The sequence below is a fragment of the Mustelus asterias genome, chromosome 13 (assembly GCF_964213995.1).
Source record: "Mustelus asterias chromosome 13, sMusAst1.hap1.1, whole genome shotgun sequence".
Lineage (NCBI taxonomy): Eukaryota > Metazoa > Chordata > Chondrichthyes > Carcharhiniformes > Triakidae > Mustelus > Mustelus asterias.
The window spans coordinates 10,921,473-10,948,402 of record NC_135813.1 but is presented as its reverse complement, the minus strand read 5'-3'; the positions used below and the strand labels follow the sequence as shown (position 1 = coordinate 10,948,402).

The 26,930-nt window shown below is 47.3% G+C and overlaps 1 protein-coding gene across 1 annotated transcript in view; it reads right to left on the bottom strand.

Annotated features, from left to right (window-relative positions):
• The window catches only part of prdm12a (PR domain containing 12a), an 87,656-nt gene that overhangs the window by 10,431 nt on the left and 50,295 nt on the right, over positions 1 to 26,930 (bottom strand). The window contains exon 3 of the mRNA XM_078227579.1: positions 2,317 to 2,472. Within this exon, the coding sequence (XP_078083705.1) occupies positions 2,317 to 2,472 (156 nt within the window). The remainder of the gene's footprint in view (positions 1 to 2,316; positions 2,473 to 26,930) is intronic.

Sequence of the window (26,930 nt, the reverse complement as noted above, 5' to 3'; positions counted from 1 at the left end):
ACTGTCTGAGAGTATGGTGGAGACAGGATTCAAATCTTGATTTTCAGAAGGGAATTGGATCATTACCTGAAAAGATAAATAAACTGCAGGGCCACGGGTCTAGGGAGGGCGGTGGGGGAGGGTGGGGGGTGATGTAACGGCAGGGATGTGGGACTAGTGGAGTTGCTCTTGCAGAGAGCAAGTACAGACAGGGTGGGCAAAATGGCCGCCTCCCTTACTGTGTTATCATTCTATGACTTGTCCAGCCTGCCCTTGGGAACTGTATGGCCACAGCTGTCAGTGTCTTCCGCAGGGGGTGATATCGAACGAGCTGGAAACATACTTTAGAGAGAAGGTGAAAAGAGCCCAGCAATGATTGCGTCTTAATCCAACATAAACCATAAAACCGGGAGATAGCTGCTCAATATCACTGACCAATGTTGCTGCTGCTCTAATACAATTTCTATCTGAAATAAAAAGAGAAATGCTGGAAAATTTAGCTGGTCTGAAACTCTGTAAAAATTGCATATTGGACTAATGTTAGCTCCATTTCCCTCCCCAGAGAGATTACCCTGACAGGGCACCCTCTGTGGAGTTAATATTTGGAGTCCGCTTCTACCACTTCTTCAGAATTTCAAACCAGTTTTTCCAACATTTCCTGTTTTATTTCAGATCTCCAGCATCTGCAGTATTTTGCTTTTTATTTATCAATTAATTTGGGCCTGATCTTAATTCCCGCGTGGAGCTAGTTCAGCTCCAGCTGTTGCATCTTGTACTAACAACAGCCAGCGTGGTGGCACAGTGGTTAGCACTGCTGCCTCAGAGCGCCAGGGATCCAGGTTGATTCCCAGCTTGGGTCACTGTCTGTGCGAAGTCTGCACGTTCTCCCCGTGTCTACGTGGGTTTCCTCCGGGTGCTCCGGTTTCCTCCCACAGTCCAAATGATGTGCTGGTTAGATGCATTGGCCATGCTAAATTCTCCCTCAGTGTACCTGAACAGGTGCCGGAGTGTGGCGACTAGGGGATTTTCACAGTAACTTAATTGCAGTGTTAATGTCAGCCTACTTGTGACACTAATAAATAAATAACATAGAAACTAGGAGTCGGCCATTCAGCCCTTCGAACCTGCTCCACTATTCATTTTGATCATGGCTGATCATCAAATCAGATCCCGTCTTCCTCCCCATATCCCTTGATCCCTTTAGCCCCAAGAACTATATCTAATTTCTTCTTGAAATCAGACAATGTTTTGGCTTCAACGATGTTCTGTGGGAGCAGCACAGTGGCACAGTGGTTAGCATTGCTGCCTCACAGTGCTAGGGATCCGGGTTCAATTCCCAGCTTGGGTCTGTGTGGAGTTTGCACATTCTCCCCGTGTCTGCGTGGGTTTCCTCCGGGTGCTCCGGTTTCCTCCCACGCTCCAAAGATGTGCAGGTTAGGTTAATTGATCATGCTAAGTTGACCCTTAATGTCAGGGGGATGAGCTAGAGTAAATACATGGGGTTATGGGGATGGGGCCTGGGAGGGATTGTGGTTGGTGCAGACTCAATGGGCCGAATGGCCTCCTTCTGCACTGTATGATTCCAGGAGTGAATTTCACACATTCACCACCTTTTGGGTGAAGAAATTTCTCCTCACCTCAGTTCTAAAAGGTTATCCTCAAACTATGACCCCTAGTTCTGGGCTCCCCCACCATTGGGAACATTCTTTCTGAATCTACCCTGTCTAACCCTGTTAGAATTTTAAAAGTTTCTATGAGATTCCCTCTCACTCTTCTAAACTCCAGTGAATACAATCTTAGTCTTAGTCTCTCTTCATATGACAGACCTGCTATATCCTGCCAAATGCCAGTACTGAACCCAGTGGAGTGATTTCTAAGCACTGGGGATGGGCGGCGGGGGTGGGGGTGGGGGGGGGGGTGTGGGGGGGCGCGGGGTGGGGGCGGGGGGTGGTTATAAATCCATGTTCACTACTCTTCCCAAGTTCAAGGCAGTTTTCTTATGAGATAAATCTTTTACAGATACTAAACATTAAATTTCGACAAACTACAGATGTTGGAAAGCTGAACAATGTTTTGATGAGATTCACTTTCACCCCATGGACTCAAACTATATTTTTCTGTCGATACAGATTTCACATTTCCGGAAGCTCTGATTTGCCAAGAGTTAAGGAGCTGTTCCCCTCCCCTCCTGAAACTCTGTCCGGACCCCTGCGGGGCTCGAACCTGCCACCCTCCCCCACTGGGCAGAGTGCGGCCCTGGCTGGCAGAACAGACCAAACCGGGTTCAGTCCTGACACCACCCTCTGATGCAAGGCAGTGGCTAAGAGAGCGCCTCACCTCGGTAGCTTTGTAGTAAATGTTGTTTCCGATCTGGACCACTTCCAAATTTTGCTCCTGCTCATTTCTGGCACATTTGATGTAAGTCATCCAGCTGCGGTGATCCTCTTGGCTGGCATCAATGAAATACCTCACCGTGCCATCATCGTTAAAAACCTGGGCACAGAGAGAGACGGGGAGAGGGAGGATGAAGGCTAATACTGGTCCTGGACACTGACAGTGAAATCAGCACTACCCTAGGACACTGAAATCAGCACAATCCTGGGACACTGAAATCAGCACTATCCCGGGATACTGAAATCAACACTCACCTGGGAGACTGAAACCAGCACAATCCCAGGACACTGAAATCAGCACAAACCCGGGACACTGAAATCAGCATTAACCCCAGACACTGAAATCAGTACTAACCTGGGACACTGAAATTAGCACTAACGCAGGACACTGAAATCAGCACAATACTGGGACACTGAAATCAGCACAATCCCAGGACACTGAAAGCAGCACTAATCCAGGACAGTGAAATCAGCACTAACCTGGGACACTGAAATCAGCACTATCCCAGGACACTGAAATCAGCACTATCCCAGGACACTGAAATCAACACTAACATTGGACACTGAAATCAGCACTATTCCAGGACAGTGACAGCGAAATCATCACTATCCCAGGACCCTGAAATCAGCATTAAACGGGGACATTGAAATCAGTACTGACACGAGACACTGACAGCAAAATCAGTACTCACCCAGGACCCTGAAATCAGCATTAACATGGGACATTGAAAGCAGCACTAACCCGGGACACTGACAGCAAACTCAGAATTATCCCGGAACATTGAAATCAGCACTAACCCGGGACACTGACAGAAAAATCAGCATTATCCTGGGACATTGAATTCAGCACTAAGCCGCGACACTGAAATAAGCACTAAACTGGGACACTGAAATAAGCAATAACTTGGGGCACTGAAATCAGCACAATCCCAGGACACTGAAATCAGCACTAACCTGGGACAGTGAAATCAGCACTAACCTAGGACACTGAAATCAGCACAATCCCAGGACACTGAAATCAACACTAACCCGGGACACTGAAATCAGCACTAACCCGGGACACTGAGATCAGCACTATCCCAGGACACTGAAATCAACACTAACCCGGGAAACTGAAATCAGCACCAATCCGGGACAATGAAATCAGCACAAACCAGGGACATTGAAATCAGCATTATCCCAGGACACTGAAATCAGCACTATCCCGAGATACTGAAACCAACACGAACACGGGAAACTGAAATCAGCACTAACCCAGGACAGTGAAATCAGCACAAAGCAGAGACACTGGAATCAGCATTAACACAGGACACTGAAATCAGCATTAACCCCGGACACAGAAATCAGCACAATCCCAGGACACTGAAATCAGCACTAACCCGGAACAGTGAAATCAGCACTAACCTGGGACAATGAAATCAGCACTATCCCAGGACGCTGAAATCAACACTAACCTGGGACACTGAAATCAGCACTAACCTGGTACACTGAAATCAGCACTAACCTGGTACACTGAAATCAGCACTAACACGGGAAACTGAAGTCAGTACCAACCTGGAATATTGAAATCAGCACAAACCCATGACATTTAAATCAGCTTTTAACCCAGGACACTGGAATCAGCACTAACCCCGGACACTGAAAGCAGCACAATCCCAGGACACTGAAATCAGCAAGATCCCAGGACTTTGTAATCAGCACTAACCTGGGACACTGAAATCAGAACTAAGCCACGACACTGAAATCAGCACTAACATGGGACACTGATATCAGCACTAACACGTGACATTGAAATCAGCACTACCCAGGAACACTGAAATCAGCACTAACCTTGGACACTGAAATCAGCACTAACCCGGGACACTGAAAACATCACTAACCCGGGACACTGAAATCAACACTAACCCGGAACACTGAAAACAGCACAAACCGGGACACTGAAATCAACACTGACACGGGACACTAAAGTCACCATTGACCTGGGTCTCTGAAATCAGCACTATCCTGGGAAATGAAATCAACACTAACATGGGACACTGAAATCAGCACCTACCTGGGGCACCAAAATTAGCACACACTCAGGACATTGAAATCAGCATTAACCCAGGACACTGAAATCAGCACCTACCTGGGGCACCAAAATTAGCAGACACTCAGGACATTGAAATCAGCATTAACCCAGGACACTGAAATCAGCACAATCCCAGGACACTGAAATCAGCACTAACCCAGGACACTTAGATCAGCACTATCCCGGGACACCGGAATCAACACTAGCATGGGACATTGTCATCAGCACTAACCCGGGACACTGAAACTAGCACAAACCAGAGACATTGGAATCAGCACTAACCCAGGACACTGAAATCAGCACTAACCTGGGACACTGAAATCAGCACTAACCTGGGACACTGAAATCAGCACTAACCCGGGACATTGAAATCAGCACTACCCAGGAACACTGAAATCAGCATTAACCCAGGACACTGAAATTAGCACGAACCCGGGTCACTGGAATCAGCACTAACTGGGGATACTGAAATCAGCACTATCCTGGGAGACTGAAATCAGCACTAACCTTGGACACTGAAATCAACACTAACCCGGGACACTGGAATCAGTGCAAATCAGAGACACTGGGATCAGCACTAACCCTGGACACTGAAATCAGCAGTAACCCAGGATACTGAAATCAGCACTAACCTATGTCACGGAAATCAGCACGAACCTGAGACACCAAAATCAGCACACACTTGGGACATTGAAATCAGCATTAAACCAGGACACTGAAATCAGCACAATCCCAGGGCACTGAAATCAGCACTAACCCGGGACACTTAGATCAGCACAAACCCGGGACACTGAAATCAGCATTAACCCAGGATACTGAAATCAGCACTAACCTATGTCACTGAAATCAGCACTAACCTGAGACACCAAAATCAGCACACTCTTGGGACATTGAAATCAGCACTAACCCGGGACACTGAAATCAGCGCAAACCCGGGACACTGGAATCAACACTAGCTCGGGACATTGAAATCAGCACTAACCCGGGACACTGAAATCAGCGCAAACCAGAGACACTGGAATCAGCACTAACCCTGGACACTGAAATCAGCATTAACCCAGGATACTGAAATCAGCACTAACCCGGGACACTGGAATCAACACTAGCTCGGGACATTGAAATCAGCACTAACCCGGGACACTGAAATCAGCGCAAACCAGAGACACTGGAATCAGCACTAACCCTGGACACTGAAATCAGCATTAACCCAGGATACTGAAATCAGCACTAACCTATGTCACTGAAATCAGCACTAACCTGAGACACCAAAATCAGCACACACTTGGGACATTGAAATCAGCATTAACTCAGGACACTGAAATCAGCAAGATCCCGGGGCACTGAAATCAGCACTAACCCCGGACACTTAGATCAGCACAAACCCGGGACACTGAAATCAGCATTAACCCAGGATACTGAAATCAGCACAAACCCGGGACACTGAAAACAGCACTCACCCAGGACACTGAAATCAACACTAACACGGGACATTGAAATCTGCATTGACCTGGGACACTGAAATCAGCACTATCCCGGGACATGAAATCAGTACTAACATGGGACACCAAAATCAGCATACACTCGAGAGATTGAAATCAGCATTAACCCAGGACACTGAAATCAGCAAGATCTCAGGACTCTGAAATCAACATTAACCTGGGACACTGAAATTAGCACTAACCCGGGACACTGAAATCAGCAATAACCCGGGACACTGAAATCAGCACTAACCCGGGACACTGAAATCAGCACTAACCCAGGATACTGAAATCAGCACTAACCCAGGACACTGAAATCAACACTAACCTGGGACACTTAGATCAGCACTAACCCGGGACACTGAAATCAGCATTAACCAAGGATACTGAAATCAGCACTAACACGGGACACTGGAATCAACACTAGCTCGGGACATTGAAATCAGCACTAACCCGGGACACTGAAATTAGCGCAAAACAGAGACACTGGAATCAGCACTAACCCTGGACACTGAAATCAGCATTAACCCAGGATACTGAAATCAGCACTAACCTATGTCACTGAAATCAGCACTAACCTGAGACACCAAAATCAGCACACACTTGGGACATTGAAATCAGCATTAACTCAGGACACTGAAATCAGCAAGGTCCTGGGGCACTGAAATCAGCACTAACCCCGGACACTTAGATCAGCACAAACCCGGGACACTGAAATCAGCATTAACCCAGGATACTGAAATCAGCACAAACCCGGGACACTGAAAACAGCACTCACCCAGGACACTGAAATCAACACTAACACGGGACATTGAAATCTGCATTGACCTGGGACACTGAAATCAGCACTATCCCGGGACATGAAATCAGCACTAACATGGGACACCAAAATCAGCATACACTCGAGACATTGAAATCAGCATTAACCCAGGGCACTGAAATCAGCAAGATCTCAGGACTCTGAAATCAACACTAACCTGGGACACTGAAATTAGCACTAACCCGGGACACTGAAATCAGCAATAACCCGGGACACTGAAATCAGCACTAACCCAGGATACTGAAATCAGCACTAACCCGGGACACTGAACACAGCACTCACCCAGGACATTGAAATTAACACGGGACATTAAAATCAGCATTGACCTGGGAGACTGAAATCAGCACTATCCTGGGACATGAAATCAGCACTAACATGGGACACCAAAATCAGCACACACAGGGGACATTGAAATCAGCATTAACCCAGGACACTGAAAACAGCACCATCCCGGGACACTGAAATCAGCACTAACCCGGGACACTGGAATCAGCACTGACCCGGGACACTTAGATCAGCACAAAGCAGAGACACTGGAATCAGCATTAACCCGGGATACTGAAATCAGCACTAACCTGGGACACTGAAATCAGCACTATCCCGGGACACTGAAATCAGCACTGACCCAGGATACTGGAATTAGCACTAAACTGGGACAGGGAAATCAGCACTAATCCTGGACACTGAAATCAGCATTAACCCAGGACATTGAAATCAGCACTAACGTTGGACACTGAAATCAGAACAATCCCAGGACACTGAAATCAGCACTAACCTTGGACACTGAAATCAGTACTAACCCAGGACACTGAAATCAGCATTAACCCGGGTCACTGGAATCAGCACTAACTGGGGATACTGAAATGAGCACTATGCTGGGACACTGGAATCAGCACTAACGTGGGACACTGAAAGCAGCACAATCCCAGGACACTGAAATCAGCATTAACCTGGGATACTGAAATCAGCACTAACCTGGAACACTGAAATCAGCACTAACCCGGGACATTGAAATCAGCACTACCCAGGAACACTGAAATCAGCATTAACCCAGGACACTGAAATTAGCACGAACCCGGGTCACTGGAATCAGCACTAACTGGGGATACTGAAATCAGCACTATCCTGGGAGACTGAAATCAGCACTAACCTTGGACACTGAAATCAACACTAACCCGGGACACTGGAATCAGTGCAAATCAGAGACACTGGGATCAGCACTAACCCTGGACACTGAAATCAGCAGTAACCCAGGATACTGAAATCAGCACTAACCTATGTCACGGAAATCAGCACGAACCTGAGACACCAAAATCAGCACACACTTGGGACATTGAAATCAGCATTAAACCAGGACACTGAAATCAGCACAATCCCAGGGCACTGAAATCAGCACTAACCCGGGACACTTAGATCAGCACAAACCCGGGACACTGAAATCAGCATTAACACAGGATACTGAAATCAGCACTAACCTATGTCACTGAAATCAGCACTAACCTGAGACACCAAAATCAGCACACTCTTGGGACATTGAAATCAGCACGAACCCGGGACACTGAAATCAGCGCAAACCCGGGACACTGGAATCAACACTAGCTCGGGACATTGAAATCAGCACTAACCCGGGACACTGAAATCAGCGCAAACCAGAGACACTGAAATCAGCACTAACCCTGGACACTGAAATCAGCATTAACCCAGGATACTGAAATCAGCACTAACCCGGGACACTGGAATCAACACTAGCTCGGGACATTGAAATCAGCACTAACCCGGGACACTGAAATCAGCGCACACCAGAGACACTGGAATCAGCATTAACCCAGGATACTGAAATCAGCACTAACCTATGTCACTGAAATCAGCACTAACCTGAGACACCAAAATCAGCACACACTTGGGACATTGAAATCAGCATTAACTCAGGACACTGAAATCAGCAAGATCCCGGGGCACTGAAATCAGCACTAACACCGGACACTTAGATCAGCACAAACCCGGGACACTGAAATCAGCATTAACCCAGGATACTGAAATCAGCACAAACCCGGGACACTGAAAACAGCACTCACCCAGGCCACTGAAATCAACACTAACACGGGACATTGAAATCTGCATTGACCTGGGACACTGAAATCAGCACTATCCCGGGACATGAAATCAGCACTAACATGGGACACCAAAATCAGCATACACTCGAGAGATTGAAATCAGCATTAACCCAGGACACTGAAATCAGCAAGATCTCAGGACTCTGAAATCAACATTAACCTGGGACACTGAAATTAGCACTAACCCGGGACACTGAAATCAGCAATAACCCGGGGCACTGAAATCAGCACTAAACCGGGACACTGAAATCAGCACTAACCCAGGATACTGAAATCAGCACTAACCCAGGACACTGAAATCAACACTAACCCGGGACACTTAGATCAGCACTAACCCAGGACACTGAAATCAGCATTAACCAAGGATACCGAAATCAGCACTAACACGGGACACTGGAATCAACACTAGCTCGGGACATTGAAATCAGCACTAACCCGGGACACTGAAATCAGCGCAAACTAGAGACACTGGAATCAGCACTAACCCTGGACACTGAAATCAGCATTAACCCAGGATACTGAAATCAGCACTAACCTATGTCACTGAAATCAGCACTAACCTGAGACACCAAAATCAGCACACACTTGGGACATTGAAATCAGCATTAACTCAGGACACTGAAATCAGCAAGATCCTGGGGCACTGAAATCAGCACTAACCCCGGACACTTAGATCAGCACAAACCCGGGACACTGAAATCAGCATTAACCCAGGATACTGAAATCAGCACAAACCCGGGACACTGAAAACAGCACTCACCCAGGACACTGAAATCAACACTAACACGGGACATTGAAATCTGCATTGACCTGGGACACTGAAATCAGCACTATCCCGGGACATGAAATCAGCACTAACATGGGACACCAAAATCAGCATACACTCGAGACATTGAAATCAGCATTAACCCAGGACACTGAAATCAGCAAGATCTCAGGACTCTGAAATCAACACTAACCTGGGACACTGAAATTAGCACTAACCCGGGACACTGAAATCAGCAATAACCCGGGACACTGAAATCAACACTAACCCGGGACACTGAAATCAGCACTAACCCAGGATACTGAAATCAGCACTAACCCGGGACACTGAACACAGCACTCACCCAGGACATTGAAATTAACACGGGACATTAAAATCAGCATTGACCTGGGAGACTGAAATCAGCACTATCCTGGGACATGAAATCAGCACTAACATGGGACACCAAAATCAGCACACACAGGGGACATTGAAATCAGCATTAACCCAGGACACTGAAAACAGCACCATCCCGGGACACTGAAATCAGCACTAACCCGGGACACTGGAATCAGCACTGACCCGGGACACTTAGATCAGCACAAAGCAGAGACACTGGAATCAGCATTAACCCGGGATACTGAAATCAGCACTAACCTGGGACACTGAAATCAGCACTATCCCGGGACACTGAAATCAGCACTGACCCAGGATACTGGAATTAGCACTAAACTGGGACAGGGAAATCAGCACTAATCCGGGACACTGAAATCAGCATTAACCCAGGACATTGAAATCAGCACTAACGTTGGACACTGAAATCAGAACAAAGCCAGGACACTGAAATCAGCACTAACCTTGGACACTGAAATCAGTACTAACCCAGGACACTGAAATCAGCATTAACCCGGGTCACTGGAATCAGCACTAACTGGGGATACTGAAATGAGCACTATGCTGGGACACTGGAATCAGCACTAACCTGGGACACTGAAAGCAGCACAATCCCAGGACACTGAAATCAGCATTAACCCAGGATACTGAAATCAGCACTAACCTGGGACACTGAAATCAGCACTAACCCGGGACATTGAAATCAGCACCATCCAGGAACACTGAAATCATCAGTAACCCAGGACACTGAAATCAGCACTATCCCGGGACATTGAAATCAACACTAACCCGGGACCCTGGAATCAGCACTAACCCCAGACACTGAAAGCAGCACAATCCCAGGACACTGAAATCAGCAAGATCCCAGGACTCTATAATCAGCACTAACCTGGGACACTGAAATCAGAACTAAGCCACGACACTGAAATCAGCACAAACCGGGACACTGATATCAGCACTAACACGTGACATTGAAATCAGCACTACCCAGGAACACTGAAATCAGCACTAACCTTGGACACTGAAATCAGCACTAACCCGGGACACTGAAAACATCACTAACCCGGGACACTGAAAACAGCACTAACCCGGGACACTGAAATCAACACTAACACAGGACACTAAAGTCACCATTGACCTGGGTCTCTGAAATCAGCACTATCCCGGGAAATGAAATCAGCACTAACATGGGACACTGAAATCAGCACCTACTTGGGACACCAAAATTAGCACACACTCAGGACATTGAAATCAGCATTAACCCAGGACACTGAAATCAGCACAATCCCAGGACACTGAAATCAGCACTAACCCGGGACACTTAGATCAGCACTATCCCGGGACACCGGAATCAACACAAGCTTGGGACATTGACATCAGCACTAACCCAGGACACTGAAACCAGCACAAACCAGAGACATTGGAATCAGCACTAACCCAGGACACTGAAATCAGCATTAACCTGGGATACTGAAATCAGCACTAACCTGGGACACTGAAATCAGCACCAACCCGGGACATTGAAATCAGCACTACCCAGGAACACTGAAATCAGCATTAACCCAGGACACTGAAATTAGCACGAACCCGGGTCACTGGAATCAGCACTAGCTGGGAATACTGAAATCAGCACTAACCTTGGACACTGAAATCAACACTAACCTGGGACACTGGAATCAGCGCAAACCAGAGACACTGGGATCAGCACTAACCTTGGACACTGAAATCAGCAGTAACCCAGGATACTGAAATCAGCACTAACCTATGTCACGGAAATCAGCACTAACCTGAGACACCAAAATCAGCACACACTTGGGACATTGAAATCAGCATTAACCCAGGACACTGAAATCAGCACAATCCCAGGGCACTGAAATCAGCACTAACCCGGGACACTGAAATCAGCACAAACCAGAGACATTGGAATCAGCACTAACCCAGGATACTGAAATCAGCATTAACCTGGGATACTGAAATCAGCACTATCCCAGGACACTGAAATCAGCACTATCCCGGGACATTGAAATCAACACTAACACGGGACCTTGGAATCAGCACTAACCCCAGACACTGAAAGCAGCACAATCCCAGGACAGTGAAATCAGCAAGATCCCAGGACTCTATAATCAGCACTAACCTGGGACACTGAAATCAGAACTAAGCCACGACACTGAAATCAGCACAAACCGGGACACTGATATCAGCACTAACACGTGACATTGAAATCAGCACTACCCAGGAACACTGAAATCAGCACTAACCTTGGACACTGAAATCAGCACTAACCCGGGACACTGAAAACATCACTAACCCGGGACACTGAAATCAACACTAACCCGGAACACTGAAAACAGCACTAACCCGGGACACTGAAATCAACACTAACACAGGACACTAAAGTCACCATTGACCTGGGTCTCTGAAATCAGCACTATCCCGGGAAATGAAATCAGCACTAACATGGGACACTGAAATCAGCACCTACCTGGGACACCAAAATTAGCACACACTCGGGACATTGAAATCAGCATTAACCCAGGACACTGAAATCAGCACAATCCCAGGACACTGAAATCAGCACTAACCCGGGACACTTAGATCAGCACTATCCCGGGACACCGGAATCAACACAAGCTTGGGACATTGACATCAGCACTAACCCGGGACACTGAAACCAGCACAAACCAGAGACATTGGAATCAGCACTAACCCAGGACACTGAAATCAGCATTAACCTGGGATACTGAAATCAGCACTAACCTGGGACACTGAAATCAGCACCAACCCGGGACATTGAAATCAGCACTACCCAGGAACACTGAAATCAGCATTAACCCAGGACACTGAAATTAGCACGAACCCGGGTCACTGGAATCAGCACTAGCTTGGGACATTGACATCAGCACTAACCCGGGACACTGAAACCAGCACAAACCAGAGACATTGGAATCAGCACTAACCCAGGACACTGAAATCAGCATTAACCTGGGATACTGAAATCAGCACTAACCTGGGACACTGAAATCAGCACCAACCCGGGACATTGAAATCAGCACTACCCAGGAACACTGAAATCAGCATTAACCCAGGACACTGAAATTAGCACGAACCCGGGTCACTGGAATCAGCACTAGCTGGGAATACTGAAATCAGCACTAACCTTGGACACTGAAATCAACACTAACCTGGGACACTGGAATCAGCGCAAACCAGAGACACTGGGATCAGCACTAACCCTGGACACTGAAATCAGCAGTAACCCAGGATACTGAAATCAGCACTAACCTATGTCACGGAAATCAGCACTAACCTGAGACACCAAAATCAGCACACACTTGGGACATTGAAATCAGCATTAACCCAGGACACTGAAATCAGCACAATCCCAGGGCACTGAAATCAGCACTAACCCGGGACACTGAAATCAGCACAAACCAGAGACATTGGAATCAGCACTAACCCAGGATACTGAAATCAGCATTAACCTGGGATACTGAAATCAGCACTATCCCAGGACACTGAAATCAGCACTATCCCGGGACATTGAAATCAACACTTACCCGGGACCTTGGAATCAGCACTAACCCCAGACACTGAAACATAGAACATAAAACATAGAAAGCCACAGCACAAACAGGCCCTTCGGCCCACAGGTTGCGCCGATCACATCCCCACCTCTAGGCCTATCTATAGCCCTCAATCCCATTAAATCCCATGTACTCATCCAGAAGTCTCTTAAAAGACCCCAACGAGTTTGCCTCCACCACCACCGACGTCAGCCGATTCCACTCACCCACCACCCTCTGAGTGAAAAACTTACCCCTGACATCTCCTCTGTACCTACCCCCCCAGCACCTTAAACCTGTGTCCTCTGAAAGCAGCACAATCCCAGGACAGTGAAATCAGCAAGATCCCAGGACTCTATAATCAGCACTAACCTGGGACACTGAAATCAGAACTAAGCCACGACACTGAAATCAGCACAAACCGGGACACTGATATCAGCACTAACACGTGACATTGAAATCAGCACTACCCAGGAACACTGAAATCAGCACTAACCTTGGACACTGAAATCAGCACTAACCCGGGACACTGAAAACATCACTAACCCGGGACACTGAAATCAACACTAACCCGGAACACTGAAAACAGCACTAACCCGGGACACTGAAATCAACACTAACACAGGACACTAAAGTCACCATTGACCTGGGTCTCTGAAATCAGCACTATCCCGGGAAATGAAATCAGCACTAACCTGGGACACTGAAATCAGCACCTACCTGGGACACCAAAATTAGCACACACTCGGGACATTGAAATCAGCATTAACCCAGGACACTGAAATCAGCACAATCCCAGGACACTGAAATCAGCACTAACCCGGGACACTTAGATCAGCACTATCCCGGGACACCAGAATCAACACAAGCTTGGGACATTGACATCAGCACTAACCCGGGACACTGAAACCAGCACAAACCAGAGACATTGGAATCAGCACTAACCCAGGACACTGAAATCAGCATTAACCTGGGATACTGAAATCAGCACTAACCTGGGACACTGAAATCAGCACCAACCCGGGACATTGAAATCAGCACTACCCAGGAACACTGAAATCAGCATTAACCCAGGACACTGAAATTAGCACGAACCCGGGTCACTGGAATCAGCACTAGCTGGGAATACTGAAATCAGCACTAACCTTGGACACTGAAATTAACACTAACCTGGGACACTGGAATCAGCACAAACCAGAGACACTGGGATCAGCACTAACCCTGGACTCTGAAATCAGCAGTAACCCAGGATACTGAAATCAGCACTAACCTATGTCACGGAAATCAGCACTAACCTGAGACACCAAAATCAGCACACACTTGGGACATTGAAATCAGCATTAACCCAGGACACTGAAATCAGCACAATCCCAGGGCACTGAAATCAGCACTAACCCGGGACACTGAAATCAGCACAAACCAGAGACATTGGAATCAGCACTAACCCAGGATACTGAAATCAGCATTAACCTGGGATACTGAAATCAGCACTATCCCAGGACACTGAAATCAGCACTATCCCGGGACATTGAAATCAACACTAACCCGGGACCTTGGAATCAGCACTAACCCCAGACACTGAAAGCAGCACAATCCCAGGACAGTGAAATCAGCAAGATCCCAGGACTCTATAATCAGCACTAACCTGGGACACTGAAATCAGAACTAAGCCACGACACTGAAATCAGCACAAACCGGGACACTGATATCAGCACTAACACGTGACATTGAAATCAGCACTACCCAGGAACACTGAAATCAGCACTAACCTTGGACACTGAAATCAGCACTAACCCGGGACACTGAAAACATCACTAACCCGGGACACTGAAATCAACACTAACCCGGAACACTGAAAACAGCACTAACCCGGGACACTGAAATCAACACTAACACAGGACACTAAAGTCACCATTGACCTGGGTCTCTGAAATCAGCACTATCCCGGGAAATGAAATCAGCACTAACATGGGACACTGAAATCAGCACCTACCTGGGACACCAAAATTAGCACACACTCGGGACATTGAAATCAGCATTAACCCAGGACACTGAAATCAGCACAATCCCAGGACACTGAAATCAGCACTAACCCGGGACACTTAGATCAGCACTATCCCGAGACACCGGAATCAACACAAGCTTGGGACATTAACATCAGCACTAACCCGGGACACTGAAACCAGCACAAACCAGAGACATTGGAATCAGCACTAACCCAGGACACTGAAATCAGCATTAACCTGGGATACTGAAATCAGCACTAACCTGGGACACTGAAATCAGCACCAACCCGGGACATTGAAATCAGCACTACCCAGGAACACTGAAATCAGCATTAACCCAGGACACTGAAATTAGCACGAACCCGGGTCACTGGAATCAGCACTAGCTGGGAATACTGAAATCAGCACTAACCTTGGACACTGAAATCAACACTAACCTGGGACACTGGAATCAGCGCAAACCAGAGACACTGGGATCAGCACTAACCCTGGACACTGAAATCAGCAGTAACCCAGGATACTGAAATCAGCACTAACCTATGTCACGGAAATCAGCACTAACCTGAGACACCAAAATCAGCACACACTTGGGACATTGAAATCAGCATTAACCCAGGACACTGAAATCAGCACAATCCCAGGGCACTGAAATCAGCACTAACCCGGGACACTGAAATCAGCACAAACCAGAGACATTGGAATCAGCACTAACCCAGGATACTGAAATCAGCATTAACCTGGGATACTGAAATCAGCACTATCCCAGGACACTGAAATCAGCACTATCCCGGGACATTGAAATCAACACTAACCCGGGACCTTGGAATCAGCACTAACCCCAGACACTGAAACATAGAACATAGAACATAGAAAGCCACAACACAAACAGGCCCTTCGGCCCACAGGTTGCGCCGATCACATCCCCACCTCTAGGCCTATCTATAGCCCTCAATCCCATTAAATCCCATGTACTCATCCAGAAGTCTCTTAAAAGACCCCAACGAGTTTGCCTCCACCACCACCGACGTCAGCCGATTCCACTCACCCACCACCCTCTGAGTGAAAAACTTACCCCTGACATCTCCTCTGTACCTACCCCCCCAGCACCTTAAACCTGTGTCCTCTGAAAGCAGCACAATCCCAGGACAGTGAAATCAGCAAGATCCCAGGACTCTATAATCAGCACTAACCTGGGACACTGAAATCAGAACTAAGCCACGACACTGAAATCAGCACAAACCGGGACACTGATATCAGCACTCACCCAGGACACTGAAATCAACACTAACACGGGACATTGAAATCTGCATTGACCTGGGACACTGAAATCAGCACTATCCCGGGACATGAAATCAGCACTAACATGGGACACCAAAATCAGCATACACTCGAGAGATTGAAATCAGCATTAACCCAGGACACTGAAATCAGCAAGATCTCAGGTCTCTGAAATCAACATTAACCTGGGACACTGAAATTAGCACTAACCCGGGACACTGAAATCAGCAATAACCCGGGACACTGAAATCAGCACTAACCCGGGACACTGAAATCAGCACTAACCCAGGATACTGAAATCAGCACTAACCCAGGACACTGAAATCAACACTAACCCGGGACACTTAGATCAGCACTAACCCGGGACACTGAAATCAGCATTAACCCAGGATACTGAAATCAGCACTAACCCGGGACACTGGAATCAACACTAGCTCGGGACATTGAAATCAGCACTAACCCGGGACACTGAAATCAGCGCAAACCAGAGACACTGGAATCAGCACTAACCCTGGACACTGAAATCAGCATTAACCCAGGATACTGAAATCAGCACTAACCTATGTCACTGAAATCAGCACTAACCTGAGACACCAAAATCAGCACACACTTGGGACATTGAAATCAGCATTAACTCAGGACACTGAAATCAGCAAGATCCTGGGGCACTGAAATCAGCACTAACCCTGGACACTTAGATCAGCACAAACCCGGGACACTGAAATCAGCATTAACCCAGGATACTGAAATCAGCACAAACCCGGGACACTGAAAACAGCACTCACCCAGGACACTGAAATCAACACTAACACGGGACATTGAAATCTGCATTGACCTGGGACACTGAAATCAGCACTATCCCGGGACATGAAATCAGCACTAACATGGGACACCAAAATCAGCATACACTCGAGAGATTGAAATCAGCATTAACCCAGGACACTGAAATCAGCAAGATCTCAGGACTCTGAAATCAACACTAACCTGGGACACTGAAATTAGCACTAACCCGGGACACTGAAATCAGCAATAACCCGGGACACTGAAATCAACACTAACCCGGGACACTGAAATCAGCACTAACCCAGGATACTGAAATCAGCACTAACCCGGGACACTGAACACAGCACTCACCCAGGACATTGAAATTAACACGGGACATTAAAATCAGCATTGACCTGGGAGACTGAAATCAGCACTATCCTGGGACATGAAATCAGCACTAACATGGGACACCAAAATCAGCACACACAGGGGACATTGAAATCAGCATTAACCCAGGACACTGAAAACAGCACCATCCCGGGACACTGAAATCAGCACTAACCCGGGACACTGGAATCAGCACTGACCCGGGACACTTAGATCAGCACAAAGCAGAGACACTGGAATCAGCATTAACCCGGGATACTGAAATCAGCACTAACCTGGGACACTGAAATCAGCACTATCCCGGGACACTGAAATCAGCACTGACCCAGGATACTGGAATTAGCACTAAACTGGGACAGGGAAATCAGCACTAATCCGGGACACTGAAATCAGCATTAACCCAGGACATTGAAATCAGCACTAACGTTGGACACTGAAATCAGAACAAAGCCAGGACACTGAAATCAGCACTAACCTTGGACACTGAAATCAGTACTAACCCAGGACACTGAAATCAGCATTAACCCGGGTCACTGGAATCAGCACTAACTGGGGATACTGAAATGAGCACTATGCTGGGACACTGGAATCAGCACTAACCTGGGACACTGAAAGCAGCACAATCCCAGGACACTGAAATCAGCATTAACCCAGGATACTGAAATCAGCACTAACCTGGGACACTGAAATCAGCACTAACCCGGGACATTGAAATCAGCACCATCCAGGAACACTGAAATCATCAGTAACCCAGGACACTGAAATCAGCACTATCCCGGGACATTGAAATCAACACTAACCCGGGACCCTGGAATCAGCACTAACCCCAGACACTGAAAGCAGCACAATCCCAGGACACTGAAATCAGCAAGATCCCAGGACTCTATAATCAGCACTAACCTGGGACACTGAAATCAGAACTAAGCCACGACACTGAAATCAGCACAAACCGGGACACTGATATCAGCACTAACACGTGACATTGAAATCAGCACTACCCAGGAACACTGAAATCAGCACTAACCTTGGACACTGAAATCAGCACTAACCCGGGACACTGAAAACATCACTAACCCGGGACACTGAAATCAACACTAACCCGGAACACTGAAAACAGCACCAACCCGGGACACTGAAATCAACACTAACCCGGAACACTGAAAACAGCACTAACCCGGGACACTGAAATCAACACTAACACAGGACACTAAAGTCACCATTGACCTGGGTCTCTGAAATCAGCACTATCCCGGGAAATGAAATCAGCACTAACATGGGACACTGAAATCAGCACCTACCTGGGACACCAAAATTAGCACACACTCGGGACATTGAAATCAGCATTAACCCAGGACACTGAAATCAGCACAATCCCAGGACACTGAAATCAGCACTAACCCGGGACACTTAGATCAGCACTATCCCGGGACACCAGAATCAACACAAGCTTGGGACATTGACATCAGCACTAACCCGGGACACTGAAACCAGCACAAACCAGAGACATTGGAATCAGCACTAACCCAGGACACTGAAATCAGCATTAACCTGGGATACTGAAATCAGCACTAACCTGGGACACTGAAATCAGCACCAACCCGGGACATTGAAATCAGCACTACCCAGGAACACTGAAATCAGCATTAACCCAGGACACTGAAATTAGCACGAACCCGGGTCACTGGAATCAGCACTAGCTGGGAATACTGAAATCAGCACTAACCTTGGACACTGAAATCAACACTAACCTGGGACACTGGAATCAGCGCAAACCAGAGACACTGGGATCAGCACTAACCCTGGACACTGAAATCAGCAGTAACCCAGGATACTGAAATCAGCACTAACCTATGTCACGGAAATCAGCACTAACCTGAGACACCAAAATCAGCACACACTTGGGACATTGAAATCAGCATTAACCCAGGACACTGAAATCAGCACAATCCCAGGGCACTGAAATCAGCACTAACCCGGGACACTGAAATCAGCACAAACCAGAGACATTGGAATCAGCACTAACCCAGGATACTGAAATCAGCATTAACCTGGGATACTGAAATCAGCACTATCCCAGGACACTGAAATCAGCACTATCCCGGGACACTGAAATCAACACTAACCCGGGACCCTGGAATCAGCACTAACCCCAGACACTGAAAGCAGCACAATCCCAGGACAGTGAAATCAGCAAGATCCCAGGACTCTATAATCAGCACTAACCTGGGACACTGAAATCAGAACTAAGCCACGACACTGAAATCAGCACAAACCGGGACACTGATATCAGCACTAACACGTGACATTGAAATCAGCACTACCCAGGAACACTGAAATCAGCACTAACCTTGGACACTGAAATCAGCACTAACCCGGGACACTGAAAACATCACTAACCCGGGACACTGAAATCAACACTAACCCGGAACACTGAAAACAGCACTAACCCGGGACACTGAAATCAACACTAACACAGGACACTAAAGTCACCATTGACCTGGGTCTCTGAAATCAGCACTATCCCGGGAAATGAAATCAGCACTAACATGGGACACTGAAATCAGCACCTACCTGGGACACCAAAATTAGCACACACTCGGGACATTGAAATCAGCATTAACCCAGGACACTGAAATCAGCACAATCCCAGGACACTGAAATCAGCACTAACCCGGGACACTTAGATCAGCACTATCCCGGGACACCAGAATCAACACAAGCTTGGGACATTGACATCAGCACTAACCCGGGACACTGAAACCAGCACAAACCAGAGACATTGGAATCAGCACTAACCCAGGACACTGAAATCAGCATTAACCTGGGATACTGAAATCAGCACTAACCTGGGACACTGAAATCAGCACCAACGCGGGACATTGAAATCAGCACTACCCAGGAACACTGAAATCAGCATTAACCCAGGACACTGAAATTAGCACGAACCCGGGTCACTGGAATCAGCACTAGCTGGGAATACTGAAATCAGCACTAACCTTGGACACTGAAATCAACACTAACCTGGGACACTGGAATCAGCGCAAACCAGATACACTGGGATCAGCACTAACCCTGGACTCTGAAATCAGCAGTAACCCAGGATACTGAAATCAGCACTAACCTATGTCACGGAAATCAGCACTAACCTGAGACACCAAAATCAGCACACACTTGGGACATTGAAATCAGCATTAACCCAGGACACTGAAATCAGCACAATCCCAGGGCACTGAAATCAGCACTAACCCGGGACACTTAGATCAGCACAAACCCGGGACACTGAAATCGAGCATTAACCCAGGATACTGAAATCAGCACTAACCTATGTCACTGAAATCAGCACTAACCTGAGACACCAAAATCAGCACACACTTGGGACATTGAAATCAGCACTAACCCAGGACACTGAAATCAGCATTAACCTGGGATACTGATATCAGCACTAACCTGGGACACTGAAATCAGCACTAACCCGGGACACTGAAAACATCACTAACCCGGGACACTGAAATCAACACTAACCCGGAACACTGAAAACAGCATTAACCCGGGACACTGAAATCAACACTAGCCCGGGATATGGAATCAGCACTAACATGGGACACCAAAATCAGCACACACTCGGGACATTGAAATCAGCATTAACCCAGGACACTGAAAACAGCACAATCCCAGGACACTGAAATCAGCACTAACCCGGGACACGGGAATCAGCACTAATCCCGGACACTGAAAGCAGCACAATCCCAGGACACTGAAATCAGCAAGATCCCAGGACTCTGAAATCAACACTAACCTGGGACACTGAAATCAGCACTAACCCGGGACACTGAAATCAGCAATAACCCGGGACACTGAAATCAGCACTAACGCAGCACACTGGAATCAGCATTAACGCGGGACACTGAAATCAGCATTAACCCAGGACACGGAAATCAGCACTATCCCAGGACACTGAAATCAGCACTATCCCGGGACATTGAAATCAACACTAACCCGGGACCCTGGAATCAGCACTAACCCCGGACACTGAAAGCAGCACAATCCCAGGACACTGAAATCAGCAAGATCCCAGGACTCTGTAATCAGCACTAACCCTGGACACTGAAATCAGAACTAAGCCACGACACAGAAATCAGCACTAACCTGGGACACTGATATCAGCACTAACACGTGCCATTGAAATCAGCACTACCCAGGAACACTGAAATCAGCACTAACCTTGGACACTGAAATCAGCACTAACCGGGGACACTGAAAACATCACTAACCCGGGACACTGAAATCAACACTAACCTGGAACACTGAAAACAGCACTAACCTTGGACACTGAAATCGGCACTAACCAAGACATTGAAAGCAGCACTAACCCGGGACACTGAAATGAACACGAACCCAGGACACTGAAATCAACACTACCCAGGAACAATGAAATCAGCACGAACCCGGGACACTGAAATCAGCACAAACCAGAGACACTGGAATCAGCACTAACCCAGGACACTGAAATCAGCACTATCCCAGGAAACTGAAATCAACACTAACCTGGGACACTGAAAACTCCACTAACCCAGGGGACTGAAATCAGCAATAACTGGGTCACTGAAATCAGCAGTAACCCGAGATACTGAAATCGGAACTATCCCGGGACACTGAAATCAGCACTAACCTGGGACACTGAAAGCAGCACAATCCCAGGACATTGAAATCAGAAGCATCCCAGGACAGTGAAATCAACACTAATCTGGGACACTGAAGTCAGCACTAACCCGGGACACTGAAATCAGTACTAACCCGGGACACTGAAATCAACACAAACCCGGGACATTGAAATCAGCACTAACCCGGGACATTGAAATCAGCACTACCCAGGAACACGGAAATCAGCATTAACCCAGGACACTGAAATTAGCACGAACCCGGGTCACTGGAATCAGCACTAGCTGGGGATACTGAAATCAGCACTATCCTGGGACACTGAAATCAGCACTAACCTTGGACACTGAAATCAACACTAACCTGGGACTTGGAATCAGCGCAAACCAGAAACACTGGGATCAGCACTAACCCTGGACACTGAAATCAGCAGTAACCCAGGATACTGAAATCAGCACTAACCTATGTCACGGAAATCAGCACTAACCTGAGACACCAAAATCAGCACACACTTGGGACATTGAAATCAGCATTAACCCAGGACACTGAAATCAGCACAATCCCAGGGCACTGAAATCAGCACTAACCCGGGACACTTAGATCAGCACAAACCCGGGACACTGAAATCAGCATTAACCCAGGATACTGAAATCAGCACTAACCTATGTCACTGAAATCAGCACTAACCTGAGACACCAAAATCAGCACACACTTGGGACATTGAAATCAACACAAACCCGGGACATTGAAATCAGCACTAACCCGGGACATTGAAATCAGCACTACCCAGGAACACGGAAATCAGCATTAACCCAGGACACTGAAATTAGCACAAGCCCGGGTCACTGGAATCAGCACTAGCTGGGGATACTGAAATCAGCACTATCCTGGGACACTGAAATCAGCACTAACCTTGGACACTGAAATCAACACTAACCTGGGACTTGGAATCAGCGCAAACCAGAAACACTGGGATCAGCACTAACCCTGGACACTGAAATCAGCAGTAACCCAGGATACTGAAATCAGCACAAACCTATGTCACGGAAATCAGCACTAACCTGAGACACCAAAATCAGCACACACTTGGGACATTGAAATCAGCATTAACCCAGGACACTGAAATCAGCACAATCCAGGGCACTGAAATCAGCACTAACCCGGGACACTTAGATCAGCACAAACCCGGGACACTGAAATCAGCATTAACCCAGGATACTGAAATCAGCACTAACCTATGTCACTGAAATCAGCACTAACCTGAGACACCAAAATCAGCACACACTTGGGACATTGAAATCAGCACTAACCCGGGACACTGAAATCAGCACAAACCAGAGACATTGGAATCAGCACTAACCCAGGACACTGAAATCAGCATTAACCTGGGATACTGAAATCAGCACTAACCTGGGACACTGAAATCAGCACTAACCCGGGACACTGAAAACATCACTAACCCGGGACACTGAAATCAACACTAACCCGGAACACTGAAAACAGCATTAACCCGGGACACTGAAATCAGCACTAGCCCAGGACACTTAAATCAGCACTAACCCGGGACACTGAAAACAGCACTCACCCAGGACACTGAAAGCAACACTAACATGGGACATTGAAATCAGCATTCACCTGGGAGACTGAAATCAGCACTATCCCGGGATATGGAATCAGCACTAACATGGGACACCAAAATCAGCACACACTCGGGACATTGAAATCAGCATTAACCCAGGACACTGAAAACAGCACAATCCCAGGACACTGAAATCAGCACTAACCCGGGACACGGGAATCAGCACTAATCCCGGACACTGAAAGCAGCACAATCCCAGGACACTGAAATCAGCAAGATCCCAGGACTCTGAAATCAACACTAACCTGGGACACTGAAATCAGCACTAACCCGGGACACTGAAATCAACACAAACCCGGGACATTGAAATCAGCACTAACCCGGGACATTGAAATCAGCACTACCCAGGAACACGGAAATCAGCATTAACCCAGGACACTGAAATTAGCACGAACCCGGGTCACTGGAATCAGCACTAGCTGGGGATACTGAAATCAGCACTATCCTGGGACACTGAAATCAGCACTAACCTTGGACACTGAAATCAACACTAACCTGGGACTTGGAATCAGCGCAAACCAGAAACACTGGGATCAGCACTAACCCTGGACACTGAAATCAGCAGTAACCCAGGATACTGTAATCAGCACTAACCTATGTCACGGAAATCAGCACTAACCTGAGACACCAAAATCAGCACACACTTGGGACATTGAAATCAGCATTAACCCAGGACACTGAAATCAGCACAATCCCAGGGCACTGAAATCAGCACTAACCCGGGACACTTAGATCAGCACAAACCCGGGACACTGAAATCAGCATTAACCCAGGATACTGAAATCAGCACTAACCTATGTCACTGAAATCAGCACTAACCTGAGACACCAAAATCAGCACACACTTGGGACATTGAAATCAGCACTAACCCGGGACACTGAAATCAGCACAAACCAGAGACATTGGAATCAGCACTAACCCAGGACACTGAAATCAGCATTAACCTGGGATACTGAAATCAGCACTAACCTGGGACACTGAAATCAGCACTAACCCGGGACACTGAAAACATCACTAACCCGGGACACTGAAATCAACACTAACCCGGAACACTGAAAACAGCATTAACCCGGGACACTGAAATCAACACTAGCCCGGGATATGGAATCAGCACTAACATGGGACACCAAAATCAGCACACACTCGGGACATTGAAATCAGCATTAACCCAGGACACTGAAAACAGCACAATCCCAGGACACTGAAATCAGCACTAACCCGGGACACGGGAATCAGCACTAATCCCGGACACTGAAAGCAGCACAATCCCAGGACACTGAAATCAGCAAGATCCCAGGACTCTGAAATCAACACTAACCTGGGACACTGAAATCAGCACTAACCCGGGACACTGAAATCAGCAATAACCCGGGACACTGAAATCAGCACTAACGCAGCACACTGGAATCAGCATTAACGCGGGACACTGAAATCAGCATTAACCCAGGACACGGAAATCAGCACTATCCCAGGACACTGAAATCAGCACTATCCCGGGACATTGAAATCAACACTAACCCGGGACCCTGGAATCAGCACTAACCCCGGACACTGAAAGCAGCACAATCCCAGGACACTGAAATCAGCAAGATCCCAGGACTCTGTAATCAGCACTAACCCTGGACACTGAAATCAGAACTAAGCCACGACACAGAAATCAGCACTAACCTGGGACACTGATATCAGCACTAACACGTGTCATTGAAATCAGCACTACCCAGGAACACTGAAATCAGCACTAACCTTGGACACTGAAATCAGCACTAACCGGGGACACTGAAAACATCACTAACCCGGGACACTGAAATCAACACTAACCTGGAACACTGAAAACAGCACTAACCTTGGACACTGAAATCGGCACTAACCCAGGACATTGAAAGCAGCACTAACCCGGGACACTGAAATGAACACGAACCCAGGACACTGAAATCAACACTACCCAGGAACAATGAAATCAGCATGAACCCGGGACACTGAAATCAGCACAAACCAGAGACACTGGAATCAGCACTAACCCAGGACACTGAAATCAGCACTATCCCAGGAAACTGAAATCAACACTAACCTGGGACACTGAAAACTCCACTAACCCAGGGGACTGAAATCAGCAATAACTGGGTCACTGAAATCAGCAGTAACCCGAGATACTGAAATCAGAACTATCCCGGGACACTGAAATCAGCACTAACCTGGGACACTGAAAGCAGCACAATCCCAGGACATTGAAATCAGAAGCATCCCAGGACAGTGAAATCAACACTAATCTGGGACACTGAAGTCAGCACTAACCCGGGACACTGAAATCAGTACTAACCCGGGACACTGAAATCAACACAAACCCGGGACATTGAAATCAGCACTAACCCGGGACATTGAAATCAGCACTACCCAGGAACACGGAAATCAGCATTAACCCAGGACACTGAAATTAGCACGAGCCCGGGTCACTGGAATCAGCACTAGCTGGGGATACTGAAATCAGCACTATCCTGGGACACTGAAATCAGCACTAACCTTGGACACTGAAATCAACACTAACCTGGGACTTGGAATCAGCGCAAACCAGAAACACTGGGATCAGCACTAAACCTGGACACTGAAATCAGCAGTAACCCAGGATACTGAAATCAGCACAAA